Source organism: Muntiacus reevesi, chromosome X (assembly GCF_963930625.1).
Source record: "Muntiacus reevesi chromosome X, mMunRee1.1, whole genome shotgun sequence".
Taxonomy (NCBI): Eukaryota; Metazoa; Chordata; class Mammalia; order Artiodactyla; family Cervidae; genus Muntiacus; species Muntiacus reevesi.
Genome location: NC_089271.1, coordinates 21,812,552 through 21,838,085, shown reverse-complemented (window position 1 = coordinate 21,838,085; position 25,534 = coordinate 21,812,552). Strand labels below are relative to the sequence as shown.

At 37.2% G+C, this 25,534-nt stretch overlaps 1 protein-coding gene across 8 annotated transcripts; it reads right to left on the bottom strand.

Moving 5' to 3' along the window:
• Positions 1-618: 618 nt before the first annotated feature.
• On the bottom strand, positions 619-25,496 carry CXHXorf58 (chromosome X CXorf58 homolog). Of its 8 annotated transcripts, none has more exons than XM_065915284.1 (9): positions 25,259-25,496; positions 22,648-22,783; positions 21,551-21,647; positions 19,578-19,672; positions 19,045-19,156; positions 9,017-9,148; positions 4,523-4,620; positions 1,921-2,083; positions 619-1,388 (listed from the first exon to the last, which is right to left on the bottom strand). In XM_065915284.1, exons 2-9 carry the CDS (start codon positions 22,761-22,763, stop codon positions 1,215-1,217), a joined length of 987 nt encoding a protein of 328 aa, XP_065771356.1. In that variant the 5' UTR covers positions 22,764-22,783; positions 25,259-25,496; the 3' UTR covers positions 619-1,214. The 8 variants fall into 8 exon arrangements, 7 of the variants coding, with proteins under 7 accessions (XP_065771356.1, XP_065771355.1, XP_065771358.1 ...); XM_065915283.1 differs by having other exon boundaries at positions 4,391-4,620; positions 25,259-25,491; XM_065915286.1 differs by lacking the exon at positions 25,259-25,496 and adding an exon at positions 20,591-20,642 and having other exon boundaries at positions 4,391-4,620; positions 22,648-22,665.
• Positions 25,497-25,534: the final 38 nt, after the last annotated feature.

Genomic DNA, 25,534 nt, shown 5'->3' with positions numbered 1-25,534 from the left:
ATGGGTGTCATTAAACATAAAGAATCTGTCCTTTGACTTTTTCCTTCATCTTGTTATCTGAAATGTTGCTGGTTTTACTACTGCACATACTGTGAGTGAACTGGATCTGATCTGCATTTGATTAGATGAGAGACTGCTTCCCAACTTAATGAATGAGAATATGTGCGACTCATGAGGACAAATTATGTCTTCTATTCAACCAGTGTCCAGTACAAGCTCTGAAAACAAGATTATCCATCCTATTTTTAGAAATCAAGTGAGGATATATTAATATTGAAGTGTACACGCATGTTAAATATATTCTAGTGGGAATTATATACATTTACTCCAATATTCTTTATCATTTAAGAGAATGTTTTAATAGAGAATGAGATCCATTTATAGGCTGCTTTGCCTGAGTTAAATCAGGAATCAACCTGCACATTTTAAATATTAAGCAAAATAAAAAATTATATTTTTAAAGTACAATAAATAATGCACTTTGTTTAATTTCATAGCCTTAGGTAAGGTTTGATATAATCTAATAGCTTGGACCACCACAAAAATTCATTAATTGATACTATATCAGGAATGAGAATTTATCAATTCAAAAGGAAATTGAAAGATATTACTCAAAATAGTCTTTTATACTTAAAAACAAATACAAAGTACAACAGTGAAGCACATGCAGCATTCTGTCCCAGGTGTTTTCAATGCTCAATAATAATTAGGTATGCTATGTCATGCCTTCTATAGCAACAAATTCATTATTATTTTTATTATAATTCAGAATGGGTCAATCACAAGCTGTTCTATAAAAACAACATGCTATTAATAAGAAAAAAAAGACACTGGAGGCTGACTCAAGAGCAGCCTTTTATTCTGTGAATTCTAATATTTATGCTAAGCATGTCCTGTTCAGATATTTTTTTTAATGAAGGAAAATAAAAATTGAAATAAAGTTCCAGAGATGAAATACTTACCATTTCTTGAAGAAAATGTTATGTAGCTAGTTTGAGGGCACCTATTTGAAATTATTTAGATTAAAATTCTGTCAGTAAAAAAATACCTGTACCTATGGTAATACAGAAAGGGCTTTAAAATCTGTCACACATTTGCTTAAGAGAGCATACTGAGCACTTGTTTATATTTTGTTTTCCTTTAATGCATATACTCATTTATAGACAGACAAGCAGATTGTTAAATAAGTTGGTTTTCTGTCAATTAGCTGTGCTTTAAAATGGAGAGTTATTAATAAACAAGTCTTGACACCAGGCAAATAATTCCTTTTCCTCTTTTTCCAATTCGTCATCTGACAGGAGTTCTTTAACTTTCACAATGTCAAAAGATGGGGTGGAGAGGACAACTGTCTCTTTCTGCTTTGCACCTGGTATGTCCATTTTTGGTTCCTAGGTAGAATTATAAATAAAAACAGAAAGTGTTTTATAGTTGGTTTCTACTATTTTATGTTTTCATATTTGACTGTTCATACTTAACCTCATCTGAAAAAAATTTATAGCAGATTTTTAAAAAACTACAAAGGAAACATGAATACATGTTCATTGAAAATATTCTTTCAATGTAGTATACTGAAGCTGACTTTCCACACTATAGCTCTTAATAAGTGTAGAGAGAAATGACTTCCATTTTGAGAAACGCACCATTAGAGATGTGCTGAATCAACAGTGTCAATATACAGAAATAATTGGGCTTTTTGCCAACTCACGCTGATGTGGAGCCAAAATGGCTGGTATTTATCAGAATAGCTACTCGTATTTAAGAATTTTTAAAACATGTATTACCAAGAGGAATGTAGCTTTATACCATCTAAAGTATATAACAAATGTATGTTTCATTCGTGAACTTGTAGATTAGGAAAGTAAAATTACCTACAGTTTGAATATTGTCTAAAACAATGAATTCAGTACAAGTTAAACTTACAGACCCCACAGAAGCATTTTTTTCTTTAGCCATCTTATAAGCTCTCTTCATTTTTTCAACTTTTATTAGAGCTTGTTTGGATCGACGACCCAGATGTCTAATTTGACTTTGCTGTTGGTAGGGCCGATACAAAGGTTGAAGACTTGATAAGAATAAAGGGGACCTAGAAAATATTTGTAGTATAGACAGAAAAATTGCACAAAATAAAATTTACATGTAAAACAAGTTCCAACTTTTACTAAAGCACCCTTTAGCAACTATGTCATAAACCTCAGTGCTTGGAGCAATATTGCATGTAAGTATTTAGGCCAAAGTTATCATTTCTGTTTGAGTTACACAGCATAGTTCTTTCCCACTTATGAAGGTATATGCTGATGTTCCTGCTTAGTCGCTTCATTCATGTCCGACTCTGCGACCCTATGGACAGCAGCCTGCCAGGCTCCTCTGTCTATGGGATTCTCTAGGCAGGAGTACTAGAATGGGTTGCCATGCCCTCCTCCAGGGGATCTTCCAGACCCAGGGATCAAATCTGAGTCTCCTGCACTGCAGGCAGATTCTTTACTGCTGAGCCACCAGGGAAGCCCATGAAGGTGTATAGACGTTTATGATGATGATAATGAAAATTACAAAATGTGGTATCAATTTAAAATCAGTTTTCCTGGAAAACATCATGTAATAGCCATTTGACTCTTTTAAAAATATATACTATATATGAACACCAACAAGTATTAGATTTCATAATGGCTTACAAGTTGTTTATACCAGTGTTGGAACCAGACATGGTTGGTGCCATGCTCTTAGTTCCCTTGGCCATAGGACACATATACCCAACTTCCAACTGTCAGCATTGGCTTCATTTACTCTGAGAGCTTTCTTATGAAAATAAGAGCCCATGTGCAGGGAAAGTGTCCCAGAATTAACACCTCTCCTCCTAAGTTACCCTTCACCAGTGACTGATGGGTGTTGGTGTATAAATATCCCAACTCCCTTCCCCTCAGTGGGATAACTTGAGTTGCATGTTCTACCCTGGCTAGTTCATTTCCAGGAAGGATTAAAGCTCGTTACCCACAGTTAACAACTTGCTTGTTAACACACACTGTTTTGGCTGCTGGCCCTTCCCTGTTTCACTTCTCTACTCCTTGAAGTGACTTAGCACAACACTCCCTCTCATCAACGGTTCCTGGGATCACCTCCGAAATAAACTACTCATACTCAAATCCTTACCTCAGGGTTTGCTTCTGGGAGATCCCAAACTAAGACTGCATTCAAAGGAGTTTTTATGAAAGTACTTTCCCAACTTCAGTTGATTTAGAATTTGGTTACTTATTTGGCTTTTTAAGTGACTCATTCTTGGATAATCAGTAGCATGAGTCTAAATAGCAGGGAGCCTACAGTTATATAGAGAAAATCTATTTCATGATGACAGACTGCACTAGGCCATCTGTCTGGCAAATGTACAGCCTTGATCAGAAAATAAATGGGATAAATCATGTTATTGGGTCAACACCCACTCATCTCTACTCCTGGAAAAAACCCAGTGTGTTTGCCTGACAGTGGGTCACCAGTGTCTTTTCATGTACTGAGGCAGTATTTTTCATTTCAAATATGGCTGTGTGAAAAGAGACTACCAACAGGTCCTCTTCAATCTTATTATTTTCTTTTTCATAAGAAAAAAAGCTTAATTTGTAAACAAGATGGGCTAGGTGAGATTTGGTAATGGAAAGAAAAAAAGAATATAATTGGTGTAGTCATAGTCTGTCCATGTTGTTTCAGATCATAATACAGTTTATTTTGCTACGGCATGTTTTTCTATAATGTGAACTGGCTCACATGTTATTGGTAAAGAAGGGAATATGTCACTGCAATTTATATGCAATTTATCCTCTGCAAAGGGAGCCAGAATAGCAAGACTAGAATTATAACCTTCAGCAGAAAAGGAAAATGTTTTCCTCTGTGCAGCATGGGCAATGAGAGCCCTTTTGGTTGCATTTATGAAAATAACACTAACACTGGCACCTAGCACTCTCTCCCCAGAGAGCCCCCCAAACACACAATCTACTCTTACTGCCCTCCACCCTACTTTCTGCCTTGCGTGGTTCCTGGTTTGTGGCAGGTCGCACTGCTTCTCGTCTCTACTTAAAAGGTCACCACATTGGTCCAGCGCTCCACTTCCATCTGCACTGTCTCAGTGCCCACTACTTCCTCTAATTAAAGGGTCACCAGTATTTTCACTCTACATTTTTGATATTTTCTCTGGTGGCCTGTCTGGTGGTACAAGTTATCTCCCCAGGTACCAAATGTTCTTTTTGCTAGTGCTCTGTTTACAAAGTTGCATAAAATTTGAGCAATCTGCCCCAACCCATTTTTTTCTCACATGCTCTGTTATTATCTTTCCTGAGCCATTTGGCAGAATGTGAACATTTCCAGAAATTCCCCTAGTACTGTAACTCCAGTGAAGTACCACTTTTACCTAACTTCAGAAACAATCTGTAGCTGGTGCTGATGCATCTCTTCTGTTTTCGGTCTTTGTAATAGATACTTCATCTCTCTTTTTAGACGGTTTGAGATTATTCCAGACTCAGCATAATCAACTATGTCATACATTATCATTGTCCTGGGAATGTTTTCGAGGCTTAATCTTCGCCAATGATTATTTCTGCCACCAGAAGATGCAGGGATCTCATCCAGATGACTGGAATACTATATGAAAAACAACCAAGTATGATTGGCTATTTCATCCAAAAAGCATTCCCTGACCCCATCTCTGGACTGTATTGAGATCACTCTTCTATGCTCTTATTACTGACTATTTGATGTTCTAGCTACCTGTGTATGTTTTAGCTCCCCTGCTGTGACAAGGCAGGATCCCTGTCACATGGCATTGTGCACATAGTACCACACTCACTGAGTATTTATTTAATGCATAAACACTAAATCTTTAAGGTAAATATAACTCAGATAAAATTGAAAATAGTGGTATGATCTACATACCTGGCAATGCTTGTTCATGACGTGCTTGCATTGAAAGCACAAACCTTTCGAGAAATAATGAGTTCACCTCTGGTGCTAAGTGGTGAATTTCACTATTTTCATGTGGAGTATTTATAGAAATTCCACTTTTCTTTTTTTACATTTAAAGTATTACATTAGGAATTTAAAATGTATATATAATCAATTCAACCTTATAAATGTTCATTTAAGAGACAGGAACAGGGCAGGAGGAACTACTATGCTAGGCATTTAGGGTATCTCTCTGATACACACACACCCCCTCTCTCTCTTGCATTCTCTAACTCACACACATACAAGAAGTCCTCCCTTTGCACCATTTAGGCTTGTAAAAATCCTAATTACCACTATCTAGCAAAATAAGCTCAGTCCTTCAACAACACAGTTCAAATTTCACCTACCACAGTATAGCTGAATTAAATGCATAAAGTACAAACTCTGTTGCTGGCTCTTCAATGCGTAGATTACTACAGAAATAATAGGTGTGCGTGGTGGTAGACGACAAATCATGTCACTTCTTTCAAAGTGTGTCAGTGATTGGACACTGTGGATCTGTTTTTTAGTTCACACACAGACAGCAAAGTATGTAACTGTGTTGTCTCTTCGTCTCCCAGTGATAAACCCATGCGACATTTTACCAATAAAAATAATCAAAAGAGGGAAAAGTCCAACAAAGAAACAAAAAGTGGTAAAGCTGGAAATGAAATTCAAATTAAATGTAAACAGAGTTCTAGAAGAAACAGGTGACCATGGAGATGTTGATACTTTCATCATGCAGGAGACTGCAGCTAGGCTGCTAGAGGGACTTAGTGAAAGTGAACTTATCAACACAGACGGGGAAAATGGCAATGATGGAAAGGGTAAAGTTTTCTTAGAGGAAGTAATGTTGGCAAAAAAGAAACTTCATATTAAAGGAGCCCTGATATATTTCAGAACACTTCAAGTACAGGGTATAAGGAATTCCCTGGTAGCCCACTAGTTAAGACCTAGTGCTCTCACTACCAGGAAGCTGGTTTTGATCCCTTGTCAGGGAACTAACCCTGCAAGCCAGGTGGAGAAAAAATACAAGGGGTAAAATGTTGTAAAATGTTGGCAGGTGATGCAAACTCAGGAGTATGACAATTTTCCAGGGCATAGAGAAGATGCTCACTCCTTACTGTAAATTATATGAGAATAAGGTGGCAAGCACTGTTTAAATTACTCTTGATAAACTAGCTTTTTTACAGGTTTTTTGAGAGTCACATCTCTTATAATTCACCAGTTTAAAGTGTATAATTCAATGGTTTTTAGTATATTTTAAATGATAAGCTTTTTACAAAGAAGTAAAACACTTCAAATTCCAAGTGTTTCTAATGTTTTAAATTATAGTGTACTGAATAAATGCTTTGCTTTTTTCATTTTCCTATATAATTATAACATAGAGTAAGGGAGTTTTTAATGTTTTGATAAGGTTTTTTTTTAAAGGTACAGAACAATCACGATTTTTCCCATTGATGATTAAGTTTGGTCTGCATGGTTTAAGCTTTCATGGTCATTTTTATGACCCTGTACTACCATGCAAAGTGAGGACTGCCTGTACATTTTATTTCCTGAGAGTAGAATGGCAAAATGGGTAAACATCTCAGACCTGTCAATGATTTGCTCTGTACTTATTAACTATATGACCTTGGGCAAGTTTTAAAAAATCTCATTAAGCTCCATTTTTCTCATCTTTTAAAGGGTCACAAAATTTACAAACTTGAAGGTGAAAGGAGATAATATGTATTTAAAGAGCTAGAAACAAGGCTGTGTCCATAAGGGGCTCAATAAATGCCAGCAATCATCATATTTCTTTCAATGTCTATCTGGGAACTTCTTTCTGTGACACCAGTCCTTGGCATAGTCACAATCTGCAAGTATGTGACCCACATCACTCACAAAGATAGTTGACATCCCCAAGCTCTACTTCTTCTCTGGTTCAGTTCTCTAATCTTCTAGGTTAGGGCTCTAAAAGAAAGAAAACACAACTGGGAGTCTCTAAAGCACTGCATTAATTTCATGTTTCACATGCAAGCAACTGAGTGAATAGTTAAGGCCATATATTACTACTATTATTAGTCCTAGCTAGAATTTTGGGATCCCTTGTTTCTTTAGAAGTTATAAAACAGGGGTTATAATAGTATCTAATTCTTAGGGTTCTTATGAGAATAGGAGTTAGTATTACATTAGCATTTGCTATTATTACTATTCAGGTTTCTAGTTTAAGTTCCCTGATTCAGCACTGCTGTCAGACCAGTTATGCAAACCAGAAACCTAGGAGTCATCTTGGACACCTTCTTTAAGCTTACTTCTCTGTTCCCAAGGCCCACTGCTTCTATTGCCTAATTATCTTCTGCATCGCCAGCTTCACTGCCCTAAACCAAGAGACTACCATCTCTCCTAAAATACTGCAGGAACCTCCAAACAAGGAGACAGTTCTTGCTGTCCTCTAATCCCTTATCTACATTGCAGCCAGACAGATCTCTTCAAGTATTAGATTAGATCACCTCATTTCCTAAGATACTGTACCAGCTTCTCACTGCATATAGAATCAAGGAAAAAAATAAACACCTTACTATGGTCAAAAGCCCTGTATGATGATCTTTTGCCAGCCCTCCAGGCTGACAGCCCTTCACATCTTCTGTGTCCTCCCTTCTCCAGGCCCACAAACTCTTTTTCAGGCACGGCAGTTCATCCTACCACACAGCCTTGCTTGGGGTGCACCACCTTGAGGCTGTGACGCATTGTTGATTGCCTGCCTATCAACCATTCCCCAACTCCCTTACTTATGGAGCCCTGGTTTATTTATTTATTTATTTTTGACGTACAGAACAGACATAAGCTCTGGGAAGGAAGGCCCCAGCATATGAACCGTGATTGTCCTACATCAATTATGGGAAAATGATCCCATTTCCCTTTACAGTGATTGGTTTAGGGGGAGCATGTGATCCAGTTCTGACTAAGAAGATCTGAGAAGTTTGCTGGGGGATTCTGGGAAAGATTTTTCTTCATGAGATAAAGAGAAAAAGATGTTGAGTCTTCTTCCTGCCTTTGAGTATAGTTGAGAATGTGCTAGTCATTTTGTCACTGTGTGAAGGAAGCTGAAAGGACTGCAGAGAAGCTGGCTAAGAACCCTGATATCCTGGAGTTGTGGCACCAGCTATTTCATGATGCTCCTGTCCAGGGACATTCTAAAGTGGGAAAATAAATGTCCTTCATTGTTTAAGCCTCTTGTGGTTGCAGATATTCTGTTACTTGTAGCAGAAAGCACCCAAACAATAATAGATCCCTTTCTTACTAGGTCAAATCTCCATCATGTACTCTTTTTAGCACCATGAATTTATTTTTTATTTTTCAATTTTTTGTATTGAGATAAAAATTCACATAAAATTTACCATTTAAAGTATAAAATTCAGAGTGTGTAGTAAATTTATGATATATATCACTACTAATTCCAAAATATTTCCATCACTCCCAAAAGAAACCCCACATTTCTTAGCTATTACTCCCCAGACACAATAAGCCACATATTATATGATTCCATTAATATGAAACATTCAGAATAGGCAAATTCAGAGAGATGGAAAGCAGATTAGTGGTTGGTAGGGGCTGGAGTGAAGGGGGGATGGGGGAATTCACTTATTGCATGTGAGATTTCCTTTGGGGTGACAAAAAGGTTCTTAAACTAGATGGTAGTAATGTTTGCACTACACTATGATTGTACTTAATGCCATTGAATAGTACACTTTAAAATAGCACATTTTGCATTTGGAGAAAAGTCTACAGTGGTAAGTGAAGCTGTAACTTCTATAGATGACATTACTATTTTAAAAAAGCATCTATTGGGTTATCTGCCTGGTGAGATTATGCAACTATTTATTTTTTGTTATTATCCCTTCTTGTATAAAAATAAAATAATAACAAATCTGAAAAAAATAAAATAGCACATTTTATATTGTGTGTATTTTACCACAATAAACTAATGTATGATTCTTACTTCCTGAAAGATAGGGTCACAAGGCTTATTTTGCTGTTGTTTGTTTTCAATATCCAAATCTAAATTTCTTACTTGCATGTAATCTTTCAGGGTGACAATATCTTTGTCATCAGTTATTTTGAACTTTTGGAAAAGACGTTCATCTTCCTTAATTTGATGATAAAATTTCTTTTCCCCCATTATTTTGTAAGCATCAGCCTCAGCCTATAAAGAGAAAAGATTTACTTTTAAAATACTAGTATAATAGCAATAACTATCAGCACACATTTTACATATTTTTGAGACAAATCCATCAAATAGTGTTCCTTCTAGTAACTTGCTGTTCAATAAAAAGACTGTATTTACAAAGAAAAGATTATGTAGATTTTTAAACCACTTAAAATCTGTTTCCATAACCATATCTACATAGTTTTCAAATGCAGCGAGAGGAATAGCAGAGTCTACAATCCCCAGAGGACCAGTCTTTTTTTTTTTTAATCTGTTTTTCCCCCTTAAAAAAACATTATTTTCCTTTAAAAAGCAAAACAAACCTCTAACGTCATTCATGCTGTCAATGCAGAGAAAGCCTATCTGGTTATTAAACAGGTTGCCCTAGGAACCGCAATGAAAGGTACCGGGGCCAGCTCTCTTTTATGTGGTAGTTAATACGTCGCCCCCAAATGGAAATATATACGCTTCAGAGTGCTCAGACCTCCCTCTCCTTCAGGCTCTTCTCGGTAGCAAAAAAGCAGCAAACAAAGGGTTTTTTCCTCTCCCAAATGTCAACATTTTGTACTCAAGGAAAGACCTGAGAGTGCAGAGACAGAAGAATCACAGAAAACATGGAGGCTCAAATCCTGTTTAGCCATATTTGCTTCATACCCTTTCATGTATACCTGTCCTTGTGCTAAGAGCTATACATAGACTGTGAAGAGAGACTTCAGTGCTCTCCACCCTCCTCCCTACCCCGCCATAAGTATGTGCTGACTCTTCTAATACATATTTATATTACATATCCATGCTTCTGGCCACAGAGATTATGCTTATGTGAAGGGAGAGTGGCATAGATGAAAATTCAAGCATCGTTAGATTCCAGATCAGTTTCTTTTTTCCTTTGTATCTCAGAATGTGTGAAAGTGTGGGAACTCTGTTTTAATGCTGATATTAGGCTATAAAATAGAGACAGGATTGAAACTCAGAATCTCTGTTCTTTTTACTTACACAAAATAACAGGAAGCCTTAATGTATTTCTTATTCCCATTCTCATTTTTGTTATCTAGAATATTTCCTATGTATTTCTTTATTTAAATTGCAAAGCACAGAACACAGACACATGGGGAAAATGAAAGAAAATATTCAAATGGTTGTAGTTTGATTCCAAATGCACCAAATCAAAGGCATAGAAACAGTTTACTAAAACTGTGATGGAACCTTCCTTTAGGCAGATCATTTTTGTTTTCCCTTTCATTAGTTTCCTTAAATACTATGCATCTAAAGAAAAGGCAGTATATTGGCACGTATCTCCATTATGCTTTCTTGCAGTTTCCTGTGGGTTCTAATTCTCATCCCCACAATGACACTAAAGGTAAAAGCAAATAGTTGTACACTGAACAGGTCTGAAAACCATGTAATTTCTGCCTTGAGAATTTCTTTAGTAGATATAAATATATTTTACTTTAGCTCGGGTTACTTAGAAAAGGTATTTCTGGGACTTCCCTGGCTAAGATTCTGTGCTCCCAAAGCAGGGTGCTCAGGTTCAATCCCTGGTCAGGGAACTAGATCCCACGTGTCGCAACTAAAACCCAGTGCAGTCAAATAAGTAAACAAATATTTTAAAAAGAGAGAAAAAGTATTTCTTGTCAGTTCCTCCCTACTCTACTCCACTCAGCCACCACCACCAATCTCTCCAAGCCCCAGTTTCCTTATTCATACGGCAGCTCAGCTGTGTGGCTCAGGTGTGTCAAGCCCATTCCAGTCTCTCAGCCAAAAAACCCCGGCGCCTGGCAGCACAGGGCAGGCTTGTTGCCCAGCTGTCAGGGGTTTGAAAAAAGTTTGCCCTCCAGTGGCCAAGATGTTCTTTCTCAGACATTGGCTGTCTATGGCCAGGTTCAGAAAGTCCTTCTGGGTAGGAAGGGAAGGGAATGAAGAGAAAAGGAAGGAAGGAGAAAAGAAAGGGATAAAACTAGGTAAGGATTCCACAAGAGCAACCAATTAAGACTAGAATTCTAGAGACAGGTTCCATTCTTAGTGGGTGACTCAAAGGGTCAGAGGGCAGTTGTTTTTGTTGTTTTTTAATCCCTAAATTGTGTCCAACTCTTTTGGGACCCCATGGACTGTAGCCCGAGGCTTCTCTGCCCAAGGGATTTCCCAGGCAAGAATACTGCAGTGGGTTGCCATTTCCTTCTCCAGGGGATCTTCCTGACCCAGGGACTGAACTCGAATCTCCTGCATTGGCAGGCAGATTCTTTACCACTGAGCCACCAGGGAAGCCCAGGTCAGAGGGGGGCATCTCTAAATTTGATACCTCTCCTGGTAGCTAGCATAGCTGTGGTCCAGAAGCCCCCATAACCTTGTGGCTACTTGCTTGCCAAGATCTACAGTTGGGCTTGTTAAGTTACCCTCATATCTCAAGTCACTTCTCTCCCTGGCTGGAAATTCTCACTCATGAAGGTAGTAATAAATGCTCAGGAACAGGGTATCCTGGTTTAGAAAAGTTCAATTATATATAAGCTCAGAATTAATAGAGTCACCATCACTACTAACATTGTTTCTACCCCGAAGTGTGCACAGTACGGTGGAACACTGTTTCAACCCTGAAGTGTGCACAGTATGGTGGAAATATGAAGTGTTCAAGTCTCAGTTCTGGCTCTGACAAGCCTCTCCAAGTTCCAGCTTCTTCCACACAGGAAAAACGGGAATGACACGTACCTCATCAGAGTTGTCAGGGGGCCACATAAGAAAACATATTTAGTAGGGTTCCTGACTCAGAAGTGGTTAAGAACATGGCTCTGGAGTCAGGTTCACTTGGTCTTGATGTCAGTTCCTTCACTTTGTAGTTGTGAGACCTTAGGTAAGTTACTTAATCTTTTAAAAAATGAAGACAGTAACAGAATCTACATTCTAGAATTTATGAGAATTAAATGATAATGTGCTTAAAATGTTTAACATCATACTTGATGGTGCTCAATAAGGGCAGCTATTATTAACGATGTTTTTCCCTTTTACATAAACATTCAATCCTCAAAAAGAACAGGGATTTTCAATTTAACAATTGCTGGATGTTAAGAAATTGTCAACTGCCCAGAGGTGTCTAGGTCATGGGGGAGGGCACCTTTATGACAGTGCTTGTCGAACTATATTCTGCCTAGAATCACCTGGGGGTCCTGTTAAAATGCACTTGTTGATTCAGTGGCTGTGAGGTGGGGCCTGAGAGCCTGCATTTCTAATAAGCTCCAGGGAATGCCATTGCTGCAGGTTTGCAGATCACACTTTATTTTATATTTAGTTTTAAAAACTGTCTTTGGTTTCTGTATAGTTTCCTTTGTTTGCAGACCACATTTTGAGTAGCAAGGCTTTAGAATATTCTAAATATAGTTGGTGGACTACTATATGACAACCCTGTGTAGATAAGCATTGCTCTGGAAATAGATCATTGAAGTAGATAAATGAAATTAGATCACTTTTATACACATGACTATTCAATTGTTCTGACACCATTTAAACTGCCTTCAAACCTTTGATAAAAATCTACTGATTATATATGTGTGGGTCTGTTTTTGAATTATCTTTTCTGTTTCATTGATCTACATGTCTGTCTTTTTGTCATCATTATAGCGTCAGGATTACTGTAGTGTTTTAAGTCTTGAAATCAGGCAGGGTAAATTGTCTAATTTTGTTTTTTTTCTCTAAAGTAGTTTAGGCTATTCTATATCCTTTCACTTGTTTTTGCTTTTGTGTGTGACAGTGTGTTTGTAAATACATGAGAAAGGCTGTTGGAAAATCATAAGTAAATGAAACTAGAAATGGATATAAGAACGAGGGGAAAGACGGAACAACAAAAAAGAATTGGTGAAACTCCCCTCCTTCATAAATGAACTTAGATTAAACATCTGAATGGACTAAAACTGACTGACTTCTTTTACATTAGGAAATAAACAATAAAGTTGCAGCAGTTTGCTCAAGACATAGTGTCTATTATACATTCAAAGAGCAAAATAATTCAGTGACCTCAGAGTCACTGAAATTTCCATTTCTACAGGTTTTCTATTAACTATGAATCCAAATAGTGCCAGAGTTTCTTTTGAAGCTGAACTAAAGGGTAAAAGGAACCCTAAACTGTTCTTTTCAAGTTGGATATGTTCTGACCATTTACAAGCCTTTATAATATTTAGTGAAAAAAGCTGAAAAGTATAATCTCATTTAAAAATAAGAACAAATATTTTAGCAATATATTTATATTTTCTATGGAAAAAATGAAGGATACACAACAATTAACACTGATCATCCCAGGTAAATGAAAGCTGCAGAAGAAAGGTATATTTTCCTTTTTAAAGAAATCTCTGCTACATAGTGATCAAAGGATCAATCCAAGAAGAAGATATAACAATTATAAATATATATGCACCCAACATAGGAGCACCGCAATACGTAAGGCAAATGCTAACGAGTATGAAAGGGGAAATTAACAATAACACAATAATAGTGGGAGACTTTAATACCCCACTCACACCTGTGGATAGATCAACTAAACAGAAAATTAACACGGAAACACAACTTTAAATGACACAATGGTCCAGCGAGACCTAATTGATATCTATAGGTCATTTCACCCCAAAACAAGCAATTTCACCTTTTTCTCAAGTGCACACGGGACCTTCTCCAGAATAGATCACATCCTGGGCCATAAATCTAGCCTTGGTAAATTCAAAAAAATTGAAATCATTCCAGTCATCTTTTCTGACCACAATGCAGTAAGAGTAGATCTCAATTACAGGAAAAAAACTATTAAAAATTCCAACATATGAAGGTGAAATAACACACTTCTGAATAACCAACAAATCATAGAAGAAATCAAAAAAGAAATCAAAATAAGCATAGAAATGAATGAAAATGAAAACACAACAACCCAAAACCTATGGGACACTGTAAAAGCAGTGCTAAGGGAAAGGTTCATAGCATTACAGGCTTACCTCAAGAAACAAGAAAAAAGTCAAATAAATAACCTAACTCTACACCTAAAGCAACTAGAGAAGGAAGAAATAAAGAACCCCTGGGTTACTAGAAGGAAAGAAATCTTAAAAATTAGGGCAGAAATAAATGCAAAAGAAACAAAAGAGACCATAGCAAAAACCAACAAAGCTATAAGCTGGTATTTTGAAAAGGTAAACAAAATTGACAAACTGTTAGCAAGACTCATTAAGAAACAAAGGGAGAAGAACCAAATCAACAAAATTAGAAATGAAAATGGAGAGATCACAACAGACAACACTGAAATACAAAGGATCGTAAGAGACTACTATCAGAAGCTCAATGCCAATAAAATGGACAACTTGGAAGAAATGGACAAATTCTTAAAAAAGTATAGCTTTCCAAAACTGAACCAGGAAGAAATACAAGATCTTAACAGACCCATCACAAGCAAGGAAATCGAAATTGTAATCAGAAATCTTCAGCAAACAAAAGCCCAGGACCAGATGGCTTCACAGCTGAATTCTACCAAAAATTTAGAGAAGAGCTAACACCTATCTTACTCAAACTCTTTCAGAAAACTGCAGAAGAAGGTAAACTTCCAAACTCATTCTATGAGGCCACCATCACCCTAATTCCAAAACCAGACAAAGATGCCACAAAAAAAGAAAACTACAGGCCAATATCACTGATGAACATAGATGCAAAAATCCTTAACAAAATTCTAGCAAACAGAATCCAACAACATATTAAAAAGATCATACATCATGACCAAGTGGGCTTTATCCCAGGAATGCAAGGATTCTTTAATATCTGCAAATCAATCAATGTAATACACCACATTAACAAATTGAAAGATAAAAACCATATGATTATCTCAATAGATGCAGAAAAAGCCTTTGACAAAATTCAGCATCCATTTATGATAAAAACTCTCCAGAAAGCAGGCATAGAAGGAACATACCTCAACATAATAAAAGCCATATATGACAAACCCACAGCAAACATTATCCTCAATGGTGAAAAATTGAAAGCATTTCCCCTGAAATCAGGAACAAGACAAGGGTGCCCACTCTCACCACTACTATTCAACATAGTTTTGGAAGTGTTGGCCACAGCAATCAGAGCAGAAAAAGAAATAAAAGGAATCCATATAGGAAAAGAAGAAGTGAAACTCTCACTGTTCGCAGATGACATGATTCTCTACATAGAAAACCCTAAAGACTCTACTAGAAAATTACTAGAGCTAATCAATGAATATAGTAAAGTTGTACGATATAAAATTAACACACAGAAATCCCTTGCATTCCTATACACTAACAATGAGAAAACAGAAAGAGAAATTAAGGAAACAATACCATTCACCATTGCAACAAAAAGAATAAAATACTTGGGAGTATATCTACCTAAAGAAACAAAAGACCTATACATAGAAAACTATAAAACACTGATGAAAGAAATCAAAGAGGACACAAATAGATGGAGAAATATACCGTGTTCATGAATTGGAAAAATCAATATTGTGAAAATGGCTATACTACCCAAAGCATCTATAGATTCAATGCAATCCCTATCAAGCTCCCAACGGTATTTTTCATAGAACTAGAACAAATAATTTCACAATTTGTATGGAAATACAAAAAACCTCAGATAGTCAAAGCAATCTTGAGAAAGAAGAATGGAACTGGAGGAATCAACCTGCCTGACTTCAGGCTCTACTACAAAGCCACAGTTATCAAGACTGTATGGTACTGGCACAAAGACAGAAATATAGATCAATGGAACAGAATTGAAGCCCCAGAGATAAATCCATGTGCCTATGGACACCTTATCTTCAACAAAGGAGGCAAGGATATACAATGGAAAAAAGACAACCTCTTTAACAAGTGGTGCTGGTAAAACTAGTCAGCCACTTGTAAAAGAATGAAACTAGAATACTTTCTAACACCATACACAAAAATAAACTCAAAATGGATTAAAGATCTAAATGTAAGACCAGAAACTACAAAACTCCTAGAGGAGAATATAGGCAAAACACTCCCTGACATAAATCACAGCAAGATCCTCTATGACCCACCTCCCAGAATATTGGAAATCAAAGCAAAAATACACAAATGGGACCTAATTAAACTTAAAAGCTTTTGCACAACAAAGGAAACTATAAGCAAGGTGAAAAGACAGCCTTCAGAATGGGAGAAAATAATAGCAAATGAAGGAACAGACAAAGGATTAATCTAAAAAATATACAAGCAACTCTTGCAGCTCAATTCCAGAAAAATAAATGACCCAATCAAAAAATGGGCCAAAGATCTAAACAGACATTTCTCCAAGGAAGACATACAGATGGCTAACAAACACATGAAAAGATGCTCAACATCACTCATTATCAGAGAAATGCAAATCAAAACCTCAATGAGGCACCATTACACGCCAGTCAGAATGGCTGCTATCCAAAAGTCTACAAGCAATAAATGCTGGAGAGGGTGTGGAGAAAAGGGAACCCTCTTACATTGTTGGTGGGAATGCAAACTAGTACAGCCACTATGGAGAACAGTGTGGAGATTCCTTAAAAAACTGGAAATAGAACTGCCATATGACCCAGCAATCCCACTCCTGGGCATACACACCAAGGAAACCAGATCTGAAAGAGACACATGCACCCCAATGTTCATTGCAGCACTGTTTATAATAGCCAGGACATGGAAACAACTTAGATGCCCATCAGCAGACGAATGGATAAGGAAGCTGTGGTACATATACACCATGGAATATTACTCAGCCATTAAAAAGAATTCATTTGAATCAGTTCTAATGAGGTGGATGAAACTGGAGCCCATTATACAGAGTGAAGTAAGCCAGAAAGATAAACACCAGTACAGTATACTAATGCATATATATGGAATTTAGAAAGATGGTAACGATAACCCTATATGCAAGACAGAAAGAGAGACACAGATGTATAGAACAGACTTTTGGACTCTATGGGAGAAGGTGAGGGTGGGATGATCTGAGAGGACAGCATCGAAACATGTATATTATCAAGTGTGAAACAGATTGCCAGTCCAGGTGGGATGCATGAGACAAGTGCTTGGATCTGGTGCACTGGGATGACCCAGAGGGATGGGGTGGGGAGGGAGGTGGGAGGGGGGTTCAGGATGGGGAATACATGTAAATCCATGGCTGATTCATGTCAATGTATGGCAAAAACCACTACAATATTGTAAAGTAATTAGCCTCCAACTAATAAAAATAATTGGGAAAAACATAAATTAAAGAAAGGAAAAAAGAAATCTCTGTGCTATTTCCTTTTTTTCAACAGTTACTTTGTAATTAAAATAAATTTAAGTTACTGTACAGCATTTTTAATGCCTTGTAATATATGCACAGTGCTTTCCAGTCATAGACTCAAGCTTCTCATTTGCAGTAGCCTGGGCATAGCAGGGTCTGCTAGGAACTGTCTTAGGAAAACGTAAGTTCCTAAAAAAGCCCCATTATATAACCTCAGAAAAGCAACAACTGATGAAATTTTATAGGAACAACTATAAGCTTATTCTGTAGATATATGTGATATGAATTTATCTCTGGAATGGAGAATAAATACATACTTTCACAATTGAGATCATTCTATTGATATATAAATGAACAAATATTAATGTTTCTGAAACACCATATTCCACATGAAACCACTAGTCCTTATGCTACATTTCTGAAGCCAAGCTAAATTTTCTCTGATATTGCCTGAGAAGACATAGAGAAGCAGTCTCTTTTCCTTTTCTAATATTCTACAGAGAATAAATGTTGCACATGCTGGATCTGGTCAGAAACTGCCAGGGTGTGTGGTCTTTTATTCTGAATACAAGCCAGTACTGATGATTTCAGGTGGGTCATACCTTTCATGTAAAATATTTCCACAAGTCTACAAGAAAATAACCTTTGATATATGGTTTATAAAAGGCTAAATATGAGAATGTACACTTTTTAAAAAAAATCAATTATAGTCATGTATAAGGGTCAAAGGAATAAAACTTAAGTTGTAGATCCTTGCTATTAAAGATATGGTCTAGAGACTTTCCTAGTGGTCCAGCATTTAAGAATCTGCCTTGCAATGCTGGGGACACAGGTTTGATCCTGGGTAGAACTAAAATCCCACATGCCTTGGAGCAACTAAGCCTGAGTGCCACAACTAGAGAGTCAGTGGTGCAACAAGATCCCGAGTCTGTAACTAAGAATCAGTGCAGTCAAAGAAATAAATATTTTTTAAAAAATGTGGTCCATGGATCAGCAGTAGTTGCAGCACCTGGGAACTGGGTAGAAATTCAGAATCTCAGGCTTCATCCCTGATTGACTGAATCAGAAACTGTATTTTAACAAGGTGAGTCCTATGCTGTAGACACAATTGTGATGAATATAAACAAAAGTAAGAAGTATAAGAACTCATGTAAAAAAGGATAAATATTTTAAAAGTTCCTTTTCAATACTCTAGCACACTTTCTAAACAGGCTACCAGAATCAAAGAGACAATGATAAAATACCATTAAAACAAAATTGCATCAAATGTTCTACATAATTAAAAATAAAAATATTTAACAATGTAATTAAATTATCATAACAAACATAATAAACATTATTAATATAATTGATAATAAAACTCCTGACCAATAGGTCACTGTAATTCATTATTAACAAACCAAAATTTTTGTACAAAGAAAACTGATGGGTATTTTCTAGGTCCTTATACAAGTTCTTCATTCCAAATATTTTTTTTTTAGCTAATAAGCAAAGACACTTTGAAACATGATGCTTAAAAAATACTACCTGCCTGCTGGGCTATTGAATGGTGAAATAATGTAGTCTGTACACTTTGAATGCAATTCAGATATCAGAGAGATGTTAAGAAGCTAAATTAACATAAACTCTACATCATGAAACATCACCTCACTTGATGGCTTTAAAAATTTTTTTCCGCTGAAATACTTATAACCATGGCCTTCAGTGTGAAGAAAAATTTTAAATACGATGAAAGGTGGAAATATTTCGCCACTAAATCTGAAATAAAGACCAGAATTAGTCATTTGGTATCAGACTTGGGACTCAGCTACTTCTCCCTCTTGTACTTAGGATCATTCACATAGTTTCTTACATGCAGGTTAAAGGCTATACTAGAGCATGAAAAGAACTAGCAATGAAACGGATCACAAAGGATGAAAGAGCCCCACTTTGACATGTGTGCACAACTATTCTCATACGTGTGTCAGACTGACACATCATAGTAGATGAGAGCTACTCTCAAGGCAACTTTTGGCCTGAGAGAGTCATGCCTTGGCTTCTTCACATAATAAATGTAAATAAGAACAAGACACTTAATTTGCAATTATAACGTGAGAAGTTATGAGGACTTAAGAAAATAAATTTCTAAGATTTCTTCATACTAAGTACTTCTTGAAATGAATCTGCATAAAAACATTACCTGAATCTAACTTTACACTTCATGCAAGGATCTTTAACAAGCTCAGCCTCTAAAGGACTCACTTTCTTCAAAATTTCATGTGTCACGTGATGTTCCTGAAATAGATGATGGTGCCATCAATGAAACACAGTACCCTGCCCAGGCACAATTTACTGAAAACAACACAGGAGGCATGGTAAAGTGAAAGTACACCAGCCTTGGTATTCTAAAGATCTGAGTTCTAGTCTTGGCTCCCTCACTTATCATCTGTGTCACCTTGAGTCACTACTTTATCCCTTTGGCCTCCAAGTTTGGGTATGTATACCTCCTTGGGATCCCAGGCACTGTTCTTTCCCTAAGACAGCACTTTTCACAATGTGCTGTAACTAACTATAAATGTGTCTGTGTTTCCTACTAGATTGTAAGCTTCATAAAGGCAGGGGCCATGTATTTCTTTTTTACCATTGCATTCCTAGTATCTAGTACAGTGCCTGGAACACAGCAGGTACTAAATAAGTATTTGATGTTGAGTGAATCACTGTAAAATGAGGATAATAATAGAAATGGTACTAGATTTTAAGCGCCTTTTATATACCACACTACATTAGGTACCTTATACACATAAATATTTGAATATTATCATTCCCATTTTACAGATGAGCATGCTGAGGCTCTGGGAGTGTCTGTAACCCATTCAAAGACATAAAAGTAGTAAGCAGAGAAACCAGGACTCAAACTTAGATCTGTTTAATTCTAAAGCCCCCATTTCCCCCCACTATGACCCTGCCCAACCTTTATGCCTATGACAATCACATAAAAATGTACACTACGGGGCTTTTAAAATGACAAAGCATTATTAATGTAAGGTATTACAGTAACTTGAAGTGTTAGGTTAACAGATTAAAAAAGAATTAATTTCTTTTTTTCTGTTACTAAAAGAGTCTAAAACTATGACAAACCAGCATTACAATTATTAAATACACATTCCACATGTGAAGACAATAGACAATGGACCTGAAATGTCACAGGTTTACCTGAATGGGTTTTCTCTGAGGTATTCTGCTTTTGCTGACATCAGAAATGGGTCTGTAGGTCAGATGGTGAGAAAGTGTACACATTTCTCAGCGTTTATCATTTTTTTCAGAACTGCTAAAATTCCCTTAATGTGACTATTACTAATTATAGACTACTGTAATCACAGGTGATTTTATTAGGAGAATATTAGGTACTATATGAAAGAAGGCTTAATACTCTGCCAGGGTTGCCAGAGTTGTTTCTTTGGGGAGTGAGGGGATGTGCACCTTTTTGTTTGTTGGTTTGTTTTTATTCAAATAGGACTATATTATTCATAATGTGCTGTACTTGCCTTGTTTACTAATGAGACATTTTAGCTACCTTCTATTGCAGAATCATATGCAAGACTGCAAGGCTTAACAGTATGAAAGTATCAACATTTATTTAACCAGTATCCTACTGATGGACATTATAGGGTTTATTTTCTTTGCTGTTATAACAATACTCCAATGAAATTATATATATATTGTAGAGTGGATTCCTAGAAGTAAAACTGCTGAGTGGACAGTACAGGCACTTTTAATTTAGAGATTTTTAGCATTGTAAGATCACTGTCTCACATCTTCAAATAAGGCATGGAATTTTAAAAAATCGCATTGGTTTCAGAAAAAGAAACAACAGTTACTCAGCTTAAAAGTAAATCCATGTACACCTGTGGCTGATTCATGTTGACGTATGGCAAAAACCATCACAATATTATAAAGTAATTATCCTCCAGTTAAAATAATTAATTTAAAAAAGTAAATCCAGAAATATTTATTCAGGGTTAACCAAAGAAGAAATGCCACAACTCCCTGCAATATGATTAGATTCAAAGAGAAGAGATTTTAAAAGGCTATATATTCTATCTTTATTTAACACACATTTTACCTTGATAAGTAATTATATCTGTCAGAGCAAACAAAAAGCAAAATACATACCGCTGCACAAATTGTATGCTTAAGGAGTTGAAACACAGTTTTGTCGAGATGAGATAACCAAGCTCTCTGTATCACGTGAGCCGAAACATCTTTATTTCTGAGAGGAAACAAAAGAGCTTAAGATTTGTGAAGTAGTTTTCATTTTCCTAAAATCTTGGGGAACTCTGAATTTATGCTTCCTCCTCTTGCGTCTCCCCATCCCCCACCCTAAGTCTGACTTAATGAGGAACATTTGGATGTGGTAATTAGAACTGGTCATCTGTAGAATCTAGTCAGAATGAGGATATGAAATACTTCAGAATATTTCCCTCGAGATTAAAAAAAAATCCTGGTAAAACTTTATCATCAAAAAAATGTGCTTTCTAAAAACATCTGTGACCTAAAGTGATTCCATTAGAGTTAGTTCTTAAAGACATTGTCCAATTAGTTCAAATGCTAAGAAAATAGAATGTAGAATATGTGAAGTTACAGGAGGTCCAATGTTCTTCTGGGAGCGGATGACCATGCCCTAGAAAAAGAAATTCCCCTCTCTGATCTTTGTTTGAGCCAGTCTCATCCAAGTCAGGAGGTCAGAGCATCATTCTACTTTGATCATGTCCCAGCACTGGCAGATTGTAGGAATCTCACTCTCCAAGAACTGCCCCCTACAACCCTATCATTACCCATCACAGGGTTACATGCAAAGAGAGGTACTTCCGTATAGTGTTGCTGCCAGCTGGCCAAGTGCAGACTACAAGATGTAGAGCAGAAAAGTCCTAAAGTATGGAAACAAACCCTTGAATAGTAGCTGATGCCACCTATTAACTTTCTGCAAATTGCTTACCTTCTTCCAGTTGCTACTTTCTCACTTACAAAATGTGGCAACAAGACTGCATCACAAAATTGTGTTAAGATCAAAGAGATGTGTGTTAACATGCTTTGTCAGTTATGAAATACTGTAATTATAATAATTATTATTCAATTCAAAAGTAATTTTAAAACACACAAAAAACCCCTCTAATTTACAAAACAAGAAGTGTTGGATGTTAGCTGGGTAAACATCATACGGAAACTGTCCAGTTGTAGAAGATGATACAAGGCAAAAGATGGCTACTTACTGTTGTTTTTCCTTTGTCTTTACAGTATTTGAGAAATGTACTCTGCGACCTTTTCCCAAGACTGGATTATCTGATTTTGGGACACCAGTAACTGGTATCTTCAGAGAATGACTCATTTTCCTCACAATGAAATACTCTGAAAGTATATAAATTAAACATTTGAGGTCATAATCTATGTTATTACACTGCTTGGATGAGACTCAAGTTCCATATGATTGTTAGGCTAATTCCAGAGCCCCTGAAAAAGGAAGGTTTCATAGATCTCGGTATTACTTACATCCTTTGTGTGCTACAAGAATTGTGAGGTATATAGGAAAGACAGTGAATCTACCCATAGCCTTTTAATTGGTCTCCCGGTCTCCAGCCTGTTCATCCTTCACACTGCAGCTGGAGTTAACTTTTCAGAGTAATAATCCAACCTTATCACTCTTCAACTTAAAATCTTTCAGGGACACCTCATTTCCTCCAAGCTAAAGTGCAGAGTCCTTAGACTCGTGTGCAAGTCTTTTCACAATCTAGCTCCATTCTCTCTAATCTCAAAATACCAACTTTCCACTAGCATGCCTCTCTATACTCTGTGAGAATAAGAATTTCTTGCCAAAGTCAGTGTTTTACAACTCTGTACTGATGACCATGCCATTTCCTCTACCTGAAACAACTTTCCTACCACCAGCAAACATCAATTTGCCCTTCAAGATCCCATCTAAGTGATGCCTCTTCTCTGAAGTTTCCCATCGTTTCCTTTTTACAGAACTACTCACTACTGTCTTCAAGGTCCCATAATACTGTATATGTTTTTCTTTCACAGTACTTCTCATATGCACTGTAATTTGATTTCTTTGCTGTCATTCCAACAAGTTGGTTGAAGGTAGGAGGCAGCTTGCTATCCATGGAATCCCCAATGCACATCAGAGCGGAGGGTTTTTATATGCTTTCTAAAAACTTTTCATCCTGGTTTTACCATGGAATAGCTGTGAGACTTTGGGCAAGTCCCTTAACCTCTCAGTAACTCAGCTCCCTCTCTGGTAAAGTGAGAGGATGTGTAATAAGTGATCTGATTCCACCTCTGATTTTCTATCCCTTACACATTACTCCAATTTGGAAGCAGCTCACAAATTCTTAGTCACTGCTGAGTGTCTTGTACTAAACCAGGGTCTTTTAATCTTTTCTTTTGGTGCCATGGATCCCTATGGACAAACTCCTTCTAAGAACTATGTTTTTTAAAATACATAATATAAAATATATGGCATTATGAAAGACTCCAATTATCTTGAAACTATTGTCAAAATATTTTCAAAGACAAAATTCTAGAAATGGGTCTTCTTTATGCATTAAATAATATGAGAGCTCTGTACTTGTGAAGTGGTAATAAGTAGAAACAGTATTTCAAGAAATTTGCTGTGACTGTAATGTGATATGAAAATACTGTGTTTTATATTGATGACAAAGCCACAGGTACTGCTGATATTACTGTGGTTTGTTACCTACATATAATTGAAAGAAATGCTAAAGTTCAGGTAGAGGTTTGGGAAAATAAAGTTGCAATTTTTTCCCAAGTTCACATACTCCCTGAATTAAGACTTCTTGCCCTAACTGATCACTTATAAGTCACACTTTTATATACATACGACATTCCATTACTGAGGCAGAGCCTTCAGAATCTCAATATTTCTCCTTAGAAATGGGGATGGGGATGGCTTGGAATACACTGATCTCTTGAGAAAGAGAAAAGCAGTCCTTAATATCCAGGAGCTGGCCTGGCATTCACAGCTGGGCTTAGGTGTTAACCCTGGCTTCCTACCACCACCCAACCCAGAGCAAAGCCCTGCTTCCCTGAACCCGCCCCCAAATCACCCAACCAAAGCCCAAATCCTAGAATAAATCTTTCTAACACTCTCTCACTGAGATGCCCTACTGTTTTCCAAGGTGTGCGTTTTCCTAGCAGCTGCAAGAAACAAACCCAACTTGTTCAACTACAGATGTGTTCCTAGTGGTCTTTGGCTGGAGGGCAGGGACACAGCACCGCACAAATCCCCCAAATCTTCTAGATGCCTGCCTGGATGGGCTTACACTTGCTATGAGATTAGATGTGAAATACAGAAGGAAATATTATACGAAACACAACCCCATTATAAGCCAACGTGACAGTTGCTGAGGTGAGACCACAGGCTTTAAAGCTCGACTAGGTAGATATGGATCCTGACTTTCCACTTTCCTTCTCTGTGGCCTTGCATATATTCTCTGTGCTTCAGTTTCTTCATCTACTAGATGCGGAATAATAACCGTGTCCACTTACTTGGGTAGTGGGAAAGAGAAGACAATATGTGTATGGAGTTTAGGTAAAAGCCTGGCATAGAGTAAACGCTGTTGATCGTTGCTATTCTTGTCAATAAGATAATTATTACCATTATTACTTATTTCTATTAGTATTAAGGGAACAACAGTTGATTCCCAGTAAGAGACAGAGGCTTAAGTATTTTAAAGAAGAAAAAAAAAATTCACGATCTTTCGAGAAGGATGTGGCAAATCAGTTTAAATTTAAAATCTTAAAACTGTCCCGCCCAGAGTGGAAAAAAACAAACAAACAAAAAAACACCACACAAGTAAAAACCTTTTGTGAGGTAAATCCAGGCCCCAGAGGTCGGCGGTTTGCGTCTCCAAGGCTTTCGTTGCCGCCCAAGGCCTGACGAGCGCCCCCGCCTGGCGGCCTCCGCACACAGGATTCTCAGCCTACGCAGCTGGGCGTCCAATCACCGCGGCGAAGGCAGTCCCAGCGCCGCGAGGGCAGCGGCGCCTCCCTCCTCGCGCCCCCGCGTGCGGCCCACACGGAGCTGGCGCTTTCCCGCCGCCTAGCAACCGCCGGCGCAGGGGCGGAGCCTCCGGAAGG